The following is a 16531-nucleotide window of genomic DNA, read 5'->3' as shown; positions in this document are numbered from 1 at the left end:
AACAAACAACAACACTGGCTTGACAACTACATTAATGGAGCTAAACTGACCTACGACGTTTTTAGTAAAGCCATAAAAACTGCCTTATTCAACAGATGTATCACCTAAACAGTAACTCTGTTAATCCTTATCTTTTCTATTTCTATCCAATGCCCCACCGAAACTCTTAATAAACTGTATTTTGTAATTTGCTCCTATTTCTAACATGTCCCCTCTGAAAATACTTAACAAACTGTATATTGTATTTCGCTGTATTTCAATATTCTACATACTGTAATTTCACTGACTATCTGCATATTGTAACTCGCTGACTGTCCATCTCTCTTCAAATGTAAACCGCCTAGAAGTCGCATGATTATTGGCAGTATAGAAGAATAAAGTTATTATTATTATTATTATTATTATTAACAGAACCACAAATACAGAAAAACCGCGAATAACTTTTTCATATGTTATTTGCTGTTTTCTATTAAAAATCATTGTGAATATGGTGAAACCGCGAATAAGATGGTGGGAGACCTGGCCTGTTCCTGAAGGAGAGGCAAAACACGGTGAAAAAAGTGCTGGGAATCGGTGATTTTTCTCTGTAAATGTGTGGAATCAATGATTTCTCTATGCAGGCTGATGTAATTTGGGGGGAGGAGCCAGCAAGCTAAAAAACGTGAATAATCAAAACCGCGAATGCTGAAACCGTGAATATGGAAGGAGACGTGTAATGGATGCCTTAGCATTTGGCGCATGCTAATCTTTAGCGTGCGCTAAATCAGTTAGCACACCTTAATAAAATGACCCCTAAATTCCTAAAAATCTTGCGAATAAAGAAGCTTTCAATAATTTTCAAAATTGCATATGTGAGCCTGAGAAAGCAATCAGCCTTATACGCTGCATTATACGGTTTCCCAGGAGCATGAGACCACTGATACATGGCCAAGTGCTCCTAGGGAGACTGTCTTAAAGGAGTTGAAGCTGTGGAAATAGAGCAGAGTTCCTTTTCCTCCTGAACACTCCCTTTCTCCTATAGGCCCCCCTGCCCCCCCCAAAAAAAGCCATTCACTTACTCATAGGGCCCCAGACTCTAACTGATAATCCCAAGCACCCTTTTGGCCCCGCCCCCTCCAAAAACTGCCTATATTAGACCCTGATAGTTTAGGGGGTTCAGAACAGGAGCACCCCCACCCCCTCCCAATCACTTCTGCCCTTGCTAGCACTGGGGTAAAAATGATACCTTGACTGCTAGCAGTATCTCACGGTACTCTGGTAAGGGGGTCAAACCACTATACAAGGACAAAAAGCAAACTACATTATTTGACTTGCCTAATAATGAGGTGTTTTGCATATATTTTCATGCTTTTGCATTTCATTATTATATAGCCTGCTCTGACATACACTAATGGGCCGTACAGTAAAATAACATGATATTGCCATTTAACATGAATAACTAAACATCAAGTTGCTATGTTAAGTGATAGTGTTGGTATGTACTAACAGACCCCTCCCCCTTTTACTAAACTGTGATAGCAGTTTTTAGCGCAGGGAGCTGCGCTGAATGTTGCGCGCTGCTCTCGACGCTCATAGGAACTCTATGAGCGTCGGGAGCAGCGCACAGCTCCCTGCGCTAAAACCACTATCACGGTTTAGTAAAAGGGGAGGAGAGTGTGTTAATTCCGGCATTAATTGCTTAAAATGGGCTCCTTAGGGATATAATAGGGAAACCTATGTAGTGCTGATTCATTTAATTAGCTTAAGAAAATGAAATATTTCAGAACTGGAAACATAACCAATATTTTTATATTCTGTTTCTGCTTTAACTCTAGTGACTTTTTTCTTCCAAATTTTTGCTTATGTTGTTATTGTGGCTCTCTCTTCTTTCCATTCCATTGCTTTAGCATTGGAATTCATTTTTTTCTTCAGCAATAGACACTTACAGTAGCGTGTGTACTATTTACTCAAATCCATAAATGTGATTAAGAATTTTGGACCATGACAAGATATTTTTCACCTCCCTTCCCCCACCCACAGCTAATTCAAATAAGATTTCATTTACTGCATTCCAGGCAGTGTTTCAAAAGTTCTCAAGGACGATTCTCTTTACCCAGTTTGAACAGAAAGTTGTACTGTACTTTCTAATTGTTATCTGTTGAGTCTGTGGGTGCTGGCATATTGGCACAGATGTCACACACATGCAGTGTGTTTTCTTCATTTCAGAAAGGGCAAGCATGGAAAAGGATCAAACCAAAGCAGGTTGCATGTTGTTTTTTTAAAATTAAATGCCAATATTTCCTCTGTCCATAGTGGATTCACAATCTAAATTTTTGAACCTGAGGCAGTGGGAATTGAAGCCGTCGGCACAGTGCGCAGCGTCCTCTAAGAAGGCAAATAGAATGCTGGGTACTATCAAGAAAGGTATTACAACCAGAACGAAAGAAGTTATCCTGCCGTTGTATCGGGCGATGGTGCGCCCGCATCTGGAGTACTACGTCCAATATTGGTCACCGTATCTTAAGAAGGAAATGGCGATACTCGAGAGGGTTCAGAAAAGAGTGATACGATTGATAAAAGGTATGGAAAACCTTTCATATGCTGAAAGATTAGAGAAATTGGGGCTATTTTCCCTGGAAAAACGGAGGCTTAGAGGGGACATGATAGAGACTTACAAGATCATGAAGGGCATGGAGAAAGTGGGGAGGGACAGATTCTTCAAACATTTGAAAACTACAAGAACGAGAGGGCATTCGGAGAAATTAAGAGGGAACAGATTCAGAACCAATGCTAGGAAGTTCTTCTTCACCCAAAGGGTGATGGACACCTGGAATGCGCTTCCAGAGGGTGTGATAGGACAGAGTACGGTTTTGGGGTTCAAGAAGGGATTAGATAATTTCCTGAAGGAAAAGGGGATAGAAGGGTATAGATAGAGGATTACTATACAGGTCCTAGACCTGATGGGCCACCGCGTGAGCGGACTGCTGGGCGTGATAAACCTCTGGTCTGACCCAGCAGAGGTACTGCTTATGTTCTTATATTCCCTAGGCTCTTAATCCATTAGCCTACTCCTCCGCTAAGATCATCATTAATATCTGTATATAGTTGGCAGAGATCATTTGAGTCAAATACTACTATTATCATTTATAGAGTGGTACCAGGTGTCTGCAGTGCTGTACAGACACATAGGACAGTACCATCTCTAAAGAGCTTATAATTTGGTCAAGACAGACATACATGACAAACAAGAGAGTCTAAGAGAATGTAATAGAAAGGTGGTTGAGATGTAAAATGTGAATTTTCAGTCTGAATGTAAATACGGCGCGAGCAGGGCAGGATTAACCAATAGGCCAAGTAGGCACATGCCTAGGGCCCGAAATGGTCAGGGGAACCCGATGAAGGAGGGCATCAACATTGTTTTTTCCAAACGGCGATGGGCCCCTCCAGCATTGATCGGCAACGCAGCCCCCCATCCCCATGATCAGCAACGCGGGCTCCACCCCGATCGGCAACACGGCCCCCCCATTGACAGAAAGTAAGACAAGCAAGCAACGCAGGTAAGAAAGACAACAGGAACTGTAATTTTGCAAGCGGTGCTGCTTGCCCAAAGCTTCCCTCTTGACGCAGCTTCCTGTTTCCGCCTAGGCACATGGTGGGGCAGAGGGCCCAGTGTACTTGTGTGCCTAGGGGCCCTCGACAAATTAATCTTGCCCTGGGCGCGAGAGGAAGCATGATGCACCAACTCAGGAAGTCCAGTCCGGGCAAATAGTGCACTGCAGTGAGGTTTAATAAGCAGAGCTGGAAGTTAGCAATGGGGCCAAAGGGCAGAAATAAGAGCAATTTGCCAGCTGTGCTGAGTTCATAAGCGAAGGTACAAGAAGAGAGAAGATAAAGTAACAGGTTGTTGCAGAGTGAATACAGTTGTTGGGTGAGCAATGGGAGTTTAAACGGGGCACAGAAGCCAATGTAGTAATTTGAGGAGAGGAATTACATGGTCATAGTGATGTTGAAGGAAAGTAAGTTCGACAGCTGCATTTTGAACAGATTGCATTGGAGAAAGTTGGTTCTATGAGGACCCACAAGTAGATCTTTTTTGTTAGCATGCACCTGTAAATGTATGGTATGATATCTTGGAATTAAGTATTTGTTTTATGCCTCCTGATCAATTAAGATCTTTTTCGGACCTTCAGAAGCTCTCTGGGGTGGAATACTGGGTAGTGTAATATTGGGTGGACCGAGTTTTGACATGTAATAGCCTTTTCCTTTTTTTCTTTTTCTTCCTTTAAGTCTTCCATTTATCCAACCACTCTATCTCCATTTGGTGGTCTAAGAAAGAGTCTCTTGTTTCCTCCTTTTTTAATTTCTTACCAGAAAGTTGTTTCTCGCTTAGACTCTGGTTTTCTTTTCACAAGCGTAATATTGTTTGTTATGTTATTGCAAAATTTATAAATAAATAAAATTTTTAAAAAAGGAATGACCTTCCAGGGTCTGAGCTACAGGAATGGGAAGGATGAGAGTGCATTCATAGAAACAAAAAAAGACAAAGACTGTTTTGGAGGGGTTGGGGTGGGGGGTGGTAATTTTGTTCATGTCAGCCAAACAGGATGAGGTTTGGGACTGAGGTGGATGAAGGAATTAGAATTTACAGAAGGAGGAAAATAGCAGCCCAACACATTGATCATGACCAGCTAAGCTAAACTAAACTAAAACTTAACCTTATATACGGGGTCTTCAACCAAAGGAAGCTTGACGCGGTTAACAATAAATTAAAAAAATAAACCGAAATACAAGAGAGTTAGTTTTCAAAATGTTTAGCGAATAAAAAAGGTTTTAGAAGTTTACGGAGCAGCAGAATCATAACGGGGAGATTTATATATATATATATATATATATATATACTTTACATGTACTTATATATATATATATACTTTATTTAGTTTTTAATGCCAACAAAAAGTGCAATACAATTTACAAACAAATAATAATAATCAAATAAGCACTTATAAACAATCAGAATCTATACAAAAGATTAAAATTTCCTCCCCCATCCATCATTACCATCAGGAATAATACCAAAAAAAAGATATACCCCCCTCCTGCTCCCCCCCTTGGATGTGTGGGTGCAATACAATGGAAAATAAAGATAAAGGGCAACTATAACAAATCTACAAAAGACGTCAATGGACCCCCAAACCAATTTGAATATCTTATTATGCCCCAGCAAGTCAGCATTCATTTTCTCACACTTATAAGTTAAGCATAAGCTCGCCCACCAGAAAGGAAAACTAAGGCGATCCCAATTCTTCCAATTGCGAGTAATCATTTGCATGCCTAACCCGGTCATAATTAGGAAAAGCCGGCATTTATAGCGGTCCAGATTTTTATAGAGGGGAGATTTTTTAAACTAGGTGCCACAATTTAAGCTCCCAACTAATGCAAGTAGTTAGCCTATTTTATAAAACACTTATTTATTTGGGAATGTGTGGCGCAGGGGTTAGAGCTGAGGCTGTGGGTTCAAATCCCTTGCTCTTCCTTGTGACCCTGAGCAAGTCACTTAATCCCCTCATTGCCCCAGGTACACTAGATAGAGTTTGAGCATACCGGGACAGATAGGGAAATATGTTAAAGTACCTGAATGTAAACCACGCAGGATATAAGTGGTATATAAATAAATATATATATATATAATTGTCCTTATAGATTACTAGCCTAAGTCAGCATCAACTTGTCAGTAGGTTTTGTTGGGCTTACCATACGATATAAGGGGGTTATGGTGAGATGTGTACCTGGCACTTTTTATGTGAAGTTCACTACAGTGCCCCACTGCTCTGCTTGGATTTCTGTGCAGACAGCCTACTAAAAATGCAGACCTCTCCTATATCCCAATGGCTTGTTTTGTGCATTTTGGGATTGGGTTTGGGGTGTTTTTTTTTTTTTTAATGGTTCAAAAAGATAGATGTCCTGAGAGCAAGCACATCTGAAAATGGCCATTTTTGAAACAAAAAGATGGGTGTTTCGCAATTTTGTTCGCTACTGGATTTTTGGGCATTTTCTGCAAAACGTCTACACTCAGATTTAGACACCTATCGAAAATGCCCCTCTTTGGGAAAAATAATCCCACATCAGATGATAATTTACAATATGTATCTATAAATCTTTGATAAAGAGAAAATTTTAATAATTTGTGATCAGAGAAGATGCTAAGGTTGATATTTTTCTACTTTTAGAGTAAGAACCGTTGCTCTGTGTAAATACATCTCTTGGCATAGACTACTATTTTCATGCATGTGCCATTTTTTTAACAGCCTTAACTTAATACAACCCTAAAAGACTGGAAGCACTTACTGCTACTCATCCCATCAGCCCTTGCACTCCAATGCAGAAATCAGCTGGTTTCCCTACTCGGAGGCTCAGCTTCATCGAACTGACACCATGAAAGAACAGATTTGTCTCCAAAATAAATGATCAAACTGTGACACAATCCACCACATAAACTGGAGTGAGCCATGTGGAATAAATTAGCAATTGAGATCTTTGGGACATCTTTTTTCATTTTCCATACAATGGAATTGTTTGATTTATTGCCTATTATTAAAACTTTATAGCACTGAAAAAAAATAAGTAAGATGAAAAGACACAACAAACTTTTGATACCTATTTAAAAGCAGATTTAATTTTTTAAAAAGAGGACTGGCAAAATGCTTCTCCTGTTTGGTTTCCACTAGAAAGAGTGTGGTTGAGGTCAAAGCTGTGGTTTTAGGTACATAACCCCTTCCCACATTCAAAGTAAAGATTTTCTTTGTTCTTTCTTTCTTTTTTTCCTCAAAGGGATAAATTATTCCTGGAAGTCTGCAAATGATCATAAATGTGAAATCTGTATAGTGATAATCAGAAGATAATATATTATTTTTATCATTGCACTGAGTTTTCAGTGAAGGATTGTAAAAGAGTGATAAATTATTGGGTCTTGCTTTGGTTAATCTATATCAGATCTTCGCCTATATCATTTTAATGGTCTTTCTTTGAAAAAATAAGAGGCATTTAAGGAGTAAGCTTATAAAGGAGTTTCAATGTTTGAAGCCTGTTGAACAGAAAGGGCTTTTTTATAAAATTGAATGATGATTGATGTGGTTAAAAGATGGCGTGTACTTATAACATATCATATATAAGTACATGTATAAGTATCAGTCAAGTACATGTATAAGTACAGGCATTCATCTGGGTGAAGAAATGCTGTATGAATTTATTTCATAAAATATGTGACTACACATAAGTTCAAGTTCAATTTATTTACTATACCACAAATATAAAACCAGAAGGCAAATCTAAGCGGTTTACAATAAAAAAATAAAAATTAAAGAAGATAAAAAAGAAAGAAGACAAAACGTAAAGGAAAACAACTGAGAACTTGGGGAAAAAGAGAATCAGAGATAAAAATAAAAAGGTTGAGGAAAAGGATGAACAATTTGGTAAGGGTGAGAACAAAGAATTTAAATCGGCCCACACAGAAGAAAAGTAGCCATCAGGAGGAAGTTAAGAGGTAAAGGCCAAAGAGAAGTAGTATGCCTTTAATTGTGCCTTGAAGGTTACAAATAATTTCTCTGAACGAAGGTAAAAAGGCAAAGAATTCTGGAACTCTTTGCCTTTTTACCTTCTGTGTTATGGCTCCTACTCTCTGGAAACACAGAATGAAGAGTTCCTATGAAAATCCAGAAAAAGTTGTCTAAATGAGGGAATGACTACCTACTGCTGTTGTGAGGAGCGAAGGTTCTTTGAGGTGAATATGGGACCAGAAGACTATATAAAAATAAGGGAAGACCACTCGAGAGAATCTGGTGGGAAAGGATATTATATTTAAAGGGGATGCTATATGACACCAGAAGCATGTGTTATGATCTTAGAAGCGGTAAGATGTCATCAAACTTAGAAAGCCATCTTTGGAGCAGGTATAAATATGAGCATTGGCTTTTGTGCGCTTTGAGGCTTCTTAAGTGCCTATGTTGCCTTTATAAGATAGACTTTCCATAGGTGCCATTTTGGACTTCTCAGTCATCCAGCATCCCTTGTTGTGACTTTAAAGGTCATCCCTGCTAATGTTGCATTGATGTTTTTAATTTCCAGGGCCCTTATTGGTTAAAAAATTTACCATGAGTGTACATAATACAGACTGAAAATAAAGGATATGGAAAAAAAGGGCTATTTTTTACAAAATTAACCTCACCCCCATTTTATGAAGTCGTGTTAACATTTTTTTATCACCGGCCACAGTGGTAAAAGCTCCGCCATTCATAGAATTCCTATGAGTATCAGAACTTTTATTGCCATGGCCGGCAATAAAAAAATGCTAATGCTTCATAAAACAGGGGAGGGGGATTATTTTTAAGAATTAATTGTAATAAACAGAGAAATTATACAAAAAAAATCAAAAGTACAAAGCTAGATACAGAAAAAATACCCGCCCCTTTTACAAAACTGCGCAGAAGGTTTTTTGCACCAGCTGGTGTGCTGAATGCTCTGCGCTGCTCTGACACTCAAAGGAACTCCATGACCATTAGAGCAGCGCAGAGCATTCAGCACTCTAGCCGGCACTAAAAAACCTCTGCGCGGTTTTGTAAAAGGGGGGTAAAATTAAATTTTTAAAAAAAGAACACAGAAACGGAGTAAAATCCATTACCAAGGTAAACCTCAACATGACTTAGAAACATGATGGAAGATAACGGCCATATGGCCCATCTAGTCTGCCCATCCGCAGCATCCACTATCTCCTCCTCTCTCTAAGAGATCCCACGTGCCTGTCCCACACTTTCTTGAATTCAGATACAGTCTTGGTTTCCACCACTTCTACCAGGAGACTATTCCATGCATCTACCACCCTTTCAGACTGACCTGGAAGCTTTAAAAAAGCAAGGACTAATATATTATGGCAAATGCAATTTTTATACAATATGCACTCCCGAGAGAGGTGGTGGAGAGGAAAACGGTGATGGAGTTCAAAAAAGCGTGGGATGAACACAGAGGATCTAGAATCAGAAAATAATAGTAAATATTGAAGAACTAAGGCCAGTACCGGGCAGACTTGCACGGTCTGTGTCTGTATATGGCCGTTTGGTGGAGGATGGGCAGGGGAGGGCTTCAATGGCTGGGAGGGTGTAGATGGGCTGGAGTGAGCTTTGACGGAGGCTTCAGTAGTTGGAATCTAAGCACAGTACTGGGCAGAGCTTTGGATTCTTGCCCAGAAATAGCTAAGAAGAAGAAGAAAAAAAAAATTAAATTGAATCAGGTTGGGCAGACTGGATTGACCATTTGGGTCTTTATCTGCTGTCATCTACTATGTTACTATGTAACATATATTTGCATTATATAGTCAGCTCATGAATATTGAGAAAAACTTTGTACGTACATCAGTTAAAAAAAAAGTCTAAGGGGGCCTTTTACTAAAGTGTATACAACAATTAGCATATGTAGTAACAGTTATGATATTGGCAAGACACTTAGGAGGCAATTCTGTAGCTACGTGTCCCTTATAGGAGCCTCAATGCATGTGCCCTTTAAGAGCCTACTCTATAACACCATATGGGCACTCATACCATACATTTTCTTCTATACCTCAAGTTTCGACAAGGATTTAATGCGGTTTACAATAAGATTTCTAATCAGTGATCATGGACAGTAAGATTTAGATTAAGTGTAGAATGTCTATGCTTTTGAGCTATTGGTTCAAAGAGAAGAAATGGGTCTTTAGCATTTTCCTAAAGTTGTAAAATGTGTCCAGTTGACGCAGGTGCAGAGGTAGACCATTCCAAACTATGGGCCCTTGGAATGCGAAGGTGGGTTCATGCAATTTCTTCCGGAGTATACGCAGAGGTGAAGGGAAGGTTGCTTGTAGAATACTAGCCTAACCCAGTATTGGCACTTAACATTTATGCGCCTAACTGGGAGATTCACCTATGCTCTGCCTCTTCTCTACCTCCTTGCATTTACATGCTAAAGCACATATGCAAACTCAAAGAATAGCAATTTAGGAGAAAAGTTATCAATGATGGGTTATTTTACCATGACTCATGCTGTTTTAGTACAGATTCCAGTTTATGCAGTGAGAACTAATTTCTAATTACCTGGATTAACAATAAAATAATTCTTCTTCACAGTAGCCCGTATTGATAACTCCACCTCCCCCGCCACCTCTCCTTAGTTGCATGGGTGGCTACTCACATGTTTGTGGACCTACCCATGAAAGAGTCAGTATTCTGCACATTGTCACACGTATGTGGTTCATTAACGCCTATGCTCCTTATGCAAATGCTAATTCACATGCTAGGTTTATAGTATGAGATGGGTGGGAAATTGGTATTATTTATTATTATTTTTTGTATTTATATACCACTTATAGCATATGTTGTTTACATTCAGATACTCAAGCATTTTTTCCTATCTGTCCTGGGGCAATTGGGGATGAAGTGACTTGCCCAGGGTCACAAGGAGCAGTGTGGGATTTGAACTCGCAACCTCAGGATGCTGAGGCTGTAGCTCTAACCACTGCACCTCACACCTAGCAAATACCGTAGTCTATCACTACTACAGATGTGCATATCCCTTAACACCACCTCAGTAAGAGGCAGAAAGAACCAGATTCTATAGACAGCGCCGGTCTGCGCAATTGTCAATCAACCACTAGACAACGCTTATAGAATCACATTTAGTGGCACCTAGGCATGCTTAGGAGTCACTAATTGTCCTACAGGTAGGTGCTGGTATATCAGGCCAAGTTTTACCTAACTCACATACCTATTGACACTTAAGTTTACCATGCCTATTCTCTGCCCCTAAGCACCCCTACTTTTCAGGTAAACTTTGTTAGGCATCGGAATGTGCCTCCACTTAGGCATGGGTATCCACCTTAATTAACAATTTAAAAAAAAAAAAATTTAATCAATTTTTAATAGGGTGGTCAATTACCACACTATTTAACCAATTAAAAAATAATTTAGTTTCGTGCGGGTTTAGATTAGACGTCACTAGCTGTCCGCGATTAGGGCACTCAGTGGTGCCTAATATAGAGTTACCCTATTTTGGGTCGCAAAACCCCAGACACATAGCCCCCGCCATGTTCTTCCCCTGGTCCTGCCCCATTCTACCCTAGTCCCGCCCAGTTCTACCTTCAGCCCTGCCCAGTTCTGCCTCTAGCCCCGCCCCCACAGCCCCCTCTCTTCTTCCTCGACGAGCTCCGACCATGTCTGGAGGGTCCGGGGCATGCGGAGAGCTCGTCGTGGCTGTCCAAAACCCGGATAAACTGCCGCTGCCGAAAGTTAGGTGGCGGTATCCACTCCACCGCAACCTAACTTAATTGGTTTAATTGGGTTTAAGTGGCACAATAATTGGTCGCACCAATAAATCCAATTAGATCCTCATTACAAAAAAATAGCCGCCTTTACATGGCCTCCAGTTCCGGCACCTAGGTTCCTGGCGCCTAGCAGTTCATAGTGATGCTGAAGCCTGGAAGTGGGCGTGTTTAAAGGGCGGTGATGGATTTTGGTGTCACTATGCACACTGGCCGTGATTCAGGAGGGACCCTGGGTGCCGGAAATGTAGGCTGTGAAACCCTGGCCTACATTTCTAGCAAGTAGGGCCCTTGGGCGCCGCTATTCTGTAAGCGGCGCCTGTCGGTGATTGTTACGCTGTGGCAAGCACTGCATACCGAATCAGGGCCTAAGTGCCTACTTTTCCTCATTGAAAACTCGCAATTAAGGTCAAAAACAAGCTTATCTGTAAGGCACAAGTACTTATGCCAACCGTGGAGCAGGTATAAATGCTAGTGCTTAGATTGTGACAGAAGGTGAATGGATTATAGTGTTTTATAATCTAAGTATGTAAATGTGTGCTCCACCCATGTTCAGAGCAAACTCTGCTCATGTGAACACCCACCTGGAAAGCAAACACCATCGAACATTGGCGCTTACAGAATAGCATGTAGCCGGAATGTGCAGATGTGACAACTTATACTGGTAAATGACTAGAAAACTGGCATCTACGTATATGTATTCTTACCATGGATATATAAACAATTCCTCATAGAATTACCCCTTTACCATACAGTAACTCTAAACTTTACTATACTTTGTTCAAAGAGTTCCTTGGATTTTATTCTGGAATCTTGCAACACATTGTATCTGGAATACAATATGAAAACCATTAATATGTCTGGACTGGGAGAATCTTAATTTAAACTGCAGGAGGAAGCTGAGCCCTACTACAGGGGAAGGGGAATGGGGACTTGTATACCACCTTTTTGTTGCTTTGGCATTTCAAAGCTGACATTCAGAGCAGTGGGCATTGGAGGATTAAGTGACTTGCTCAAGGAGCAGCACCAGGATTTGATCGCAGAACCTCTGGCTACAGAGGCAGCAGTTCAACCAGTGAGTCACAGGATGGGGAATGATCAGTCCAGCTTCTCTAGAGTGAGCACCACCTGTATTATAGCACTGCTTGATTAATTTGCAGTTGACAAGGTGACCTTTCAGTGAGCATTTGCAGCTTGTCAGAAGAGCTTAGGCCCTTCCCTTTATTGAATTAGGTGCACTTCTTGACTCTGTATTTTAAAGATCTCTCTTTACTCATGTACTTTTTTCATTTCCCAGGACTGGCCTTGAGGCCATTATGGAAACATATGCTTTCTGGAGGCCACCTGTGCGCACCCTCACTTTTGAGGATTTCACCACCATGCAGAAGCAGCAAGGTTAGTCACTGGGATGGGAGCAGAAATACAGAATGGAGTAATCCAATGTTTCATATGGTAGCCATCTGAGACCTTGATTGTGTTATCTGTGATTGCTAAAAGAGAAGGTGAAAGAAGAATGTGAAGGTGGTCAAACAGCCTCTAAGTAATAGAGCTTGTATTTTTTAAATTATTTGTAAAAACATGGGGGGGGGGGGGGGGGTCAACGTTCAAAGTGGTTTAACCAGGCAGAAATGGCTCCAGGCTGGTTAAATTGTTTATGTGGGGTTATCTGCTGATAATCAGTGGCACTTGACCAGTAAGGGCCAGTGAATATCACCAGAGATTGCTAAACTGAGAGCTGGCTATTTTGTGGGGGGGGGAAGGGGTAAAACGCGGACCTCACGGACCTGACGGATCTCGCGGATCTAAACCCACACGTCCTTAAAAATCTGAGGTCCGTGCTGCCTGTAGTTAGTTTCTGGCTCTGACAGACCTCGGTGACAATTTAGCGCTGACGGATCCGTCTCAGCATAGGGAGGGGAAAGTATTAGGATCCGTCAGCGCTAAAATGTCACCGAGGTCTGTCAGAGCCAGAGACTAGTGCTGGAGCGGCTCTAAAATGAATCCTTTAAACTGGTTTCCTGCAGCCCCAGTAAATTGGCTCTGACAGACCTCGATGACATTGTAGCGCTGACGGATCCTAATACTTTCCCCTCCCTATGCTGAGACGGATCCGTCAGCGCTAAATTGTCACCAAGGTCTGTCAGACCCAGAAACCAACTACAAGCGGTTTTAAGGATGTGTGGGTTTAGATCCGCGAGGTCCGTCAGGTCCGCGTTTTACCCCTTCCCAGTAGTGGAGTCAACACTTGCGGTTAAGTTCTGATTTTCAGCACTTGGGGGTGGGGGAATTCATCAAAGGGCTCTAATCGTATTAGCGATGCTAATGATTACTGTGTGCTAAATGCTAAAGATACCCATTATATTCCTATGGGCATCTATAGCATTTAGCACATGCTAATCGTTATCGTGTGCTAATGCAGTAGTGCTCTTTGATGAATTACCCCCTTAATCATCTTAGTTAAGCAGCCAAACATAACAGCATTAAACACAATCCTATCTTTATGCAGTGTCATGTAGGTGGTTTGGTGCTGAATATTACACCAAACTGCATAAGAGATAGTCAACCTCATAAATTTGGATATTCATTGAGTGCTGGAGTCCAGACATGGTCTAACATTCCCAATATGCAAATGATGCACATTGGAAAGAATAATCCAAATTTTAATTACATTTTTTTATGTTCTGCTTCTATTTGAAGTGATATGCATTCAGGTACTCAAAATATTTCTCCTTATCTGTCCTGGTAGGCTCAAAATTAAGTGACTTGTCCAGAGTCACAAGGAGTGGCATGGGGATTGAGCCCACACCCTCAGGGTGTTGAGGCAGGGAGGGGTCTAACCACTAGCCCAATCCTCCTGTCCAAATCATAATTACCTTATGCTATGATCTACCTTAGAAGTCAGCTTCCAAGGAAAAGATCTGAGTTTCATTGTAGGGCTCTTCAGTTTAGAATAGAGATGGCTGAGGGGAGATATGATCAAAGTTTACAAAATCCTGAATGGTGCAGAATGGGTACAAGTGGATCAATTTTTTACTGCATCAAGATTTACAAAGACTAGGGGGACACTTGATGAAGTTAGAGTAATACGTTTAAAACCGATAGGAGAAATATTTTTTCACTCAGAGAATAGTTAATCTCTGGAATGTGTTACCAGCGGATGTGATAAGAGCTGTTAATGGAGCTGGTTTAAAAAAAAGTTTTGGACAAGTTCCTGGAAGAAAAGGCCATAAACTGCTGTTGAGACAGACATGGGAGAAGCCACTGCTTGCCCTGGATTGGTGACATGGACTGCTGCTACTATTTGGCTTTTGCCAGGTACTTGTGACTTGGGTTGGCTTCTGTGAAGATAGGATACTGGGCTAGATGGACCATTGGTCTGATCCAGTAAGGCTATTCTTATGTTCTTACGCTGAAATCTCCTGCCCAGTGTGCGGCTGCAGCAAAAAGAGGCAAACAGGATACTAAGAATTATTAGAAAAGGGATGGCAAATAAGACCAATGCCTCTGTGTAGCTCCATGGCGCATCCTCACCTTGAGAATTGTAAATAGTTCTGGTTGCTGTATCTCAAAAAAAGCGGAATTAGAAAAAGTTCAAAGAAGAGCAACCAAAATGATAAAGGGGTTGGAACTCCTCTCATCTGAGGAAAGACTAAAGAGGTTGGGGCTCTTCAGCTTGGAAAAGAGAGGGCCGAGGGGGGGGGGATAAGACTAAAGTCTACAAAATCATGAGTGATGTAGAATGGGAAAAAGTGAATCAATTTTTCATCCTTTCAAACAGCACAAAAACTAGGGGACATAATAAAATTATACGGAAATACTGTTAAAACAAATAGGAGGAAATTTCTTTTTTTTACTAAAAAAAAATAGTTAAGCACTGGCACTCGTTGCCGGAGGATGTAGTTACAGTGGTTAGCATTTAAGAAAGGTTTTGACAAGTTCTTGGAGGAAAGGTTCACAGCCTGCTATTGAAACAGACATGGGAGAAGCCATTGCTTGCCCTGGATCGGTAGTATGGAATGTTGCTACTATTTTGGTTTCTACCAGGTGTTGTGACCTGGATTGGCCACTGTTGGGAACATGGACCATTGGTCTAACCCAGTATGGCTATTTTTATGTTCTTATGAATAACGCCAGGTAAAAAAAAAAACAACCCCAAACCACTTACCATTGTCAGTTGAATATTTACCCCTTAGTTTCTTTTCTGCCTTTACGTTGATAACATCATAGCAGCTAAAAATAAAATTACATTGACATTGGAACAGAAATATATACCTTATGATATAGCCTTAAAATTCTGAATTCTCAAGAAAACAATGAATTATAAAGGCTTTTATTTTGAAAGGGGGAGGGGAGGAGAGGGGAGAATGACAAGATTTGGCTAGTATCTTCCTCCTGCTCCTGTGCACTTCTGACTGAGTCGGTATCGGCATCTATTCAGTTACAATGCTGTAAGCCTTAAACTTGCATCTCTCTGGAATTGTTCATCTATTTTATGTATTATTTTGACTGAATGTCCCCCCCCACACACACACAGCTTTGCCAGTCCTCAACTAGGGGCCATATACCAGCAGTTTCTCTTGAAATCAACAGCTGTGGGCACTAAGCTCAGCCACAAGGCTGGCTGCGACCCAGATAGTGCCTACTCATAAAGTAATTCCTGAGACAGATGCAAAATGAAAACAAACATGGAATGTGAAGTCCATAAAAGATGGGGCCAGCTTTTATTTGATCTTGGTAAATATAGCTACATTTTTATTAACTTCTTAGAATTTTGACCCAGAGGACATTGTAGGAAAATTACTACTTGGAAGACAGAGGGTCTAACTACCATATGTAAAGAAATGGCAATAACTAGCTTCCCCAATATTCAGCTGTACTTAGCCAGCTGGAAATGGCTCCCGATAGGCTAAGTACCACTTAGCCACCTATCTGCTGATATTCAGAGGGAGATAGCCAACTAAGTCCCACTGAATATATGGTTTGCAGGATTGGCTGGTGACTGGTTATGTTGCGCATTATAGCTGGTTACCGCCAATATTCAGTGGCTTTCCAGTTAAGGCTAGCACCTAGATTGATTCATCTAAAAGGCAGGTCTATCTTTCACCATTTTGTCTTAGCCAGTCTGCCGCTGAATATCGGCTTGGCTGGCTAAGTCCAAGCTGCCGAACTTTGACCCGGATGTTCAATGTCAGTGGCCGGATACAGCTCTGGATT

General features: G+C 40.9%; 1 protein-coding gene across 1 annotated transcript in view; it reads left to right on the top strand.

Moving 5' to 3' along the window:
* The window catches only part of TBX15 (T-box transcription factor 15), a 216666-nt gene that overhangs the window by 172142 nt on the left and 27993 nt on the right, over nucleotides 1–16531 (top strand). The window contains exon 7 of the mRNA XM_033940178.1: nucleotides 12615–12712. Coding sequence (XP_033796069.1) covers nucleotides 12615–12712 — 98 coding nt within the window. The remainder of the gene's footprint in view (nucleotides 1–12614; nucleotides 12713–16531) is intronic.

Source organism: Geotrypetes seraphini, chromosome 4 (assembly GCF_902459505.1).
Source record: "Geotrypetes seraphini chromosome 4, aGeoSer1.1, whole genome shotgun sequence".
Lineage (NCBI taxonomy): Eukaryota > Metazoa > Chordata > Amphibia > Gymnophiona > Dermophiidae > Geotrypetes > Geotrypetes seraphini.
Note: the sequence above shows the minus strand (reverse complement) of the source record. Positions and strands in the feature narration are given on the sequence as shown.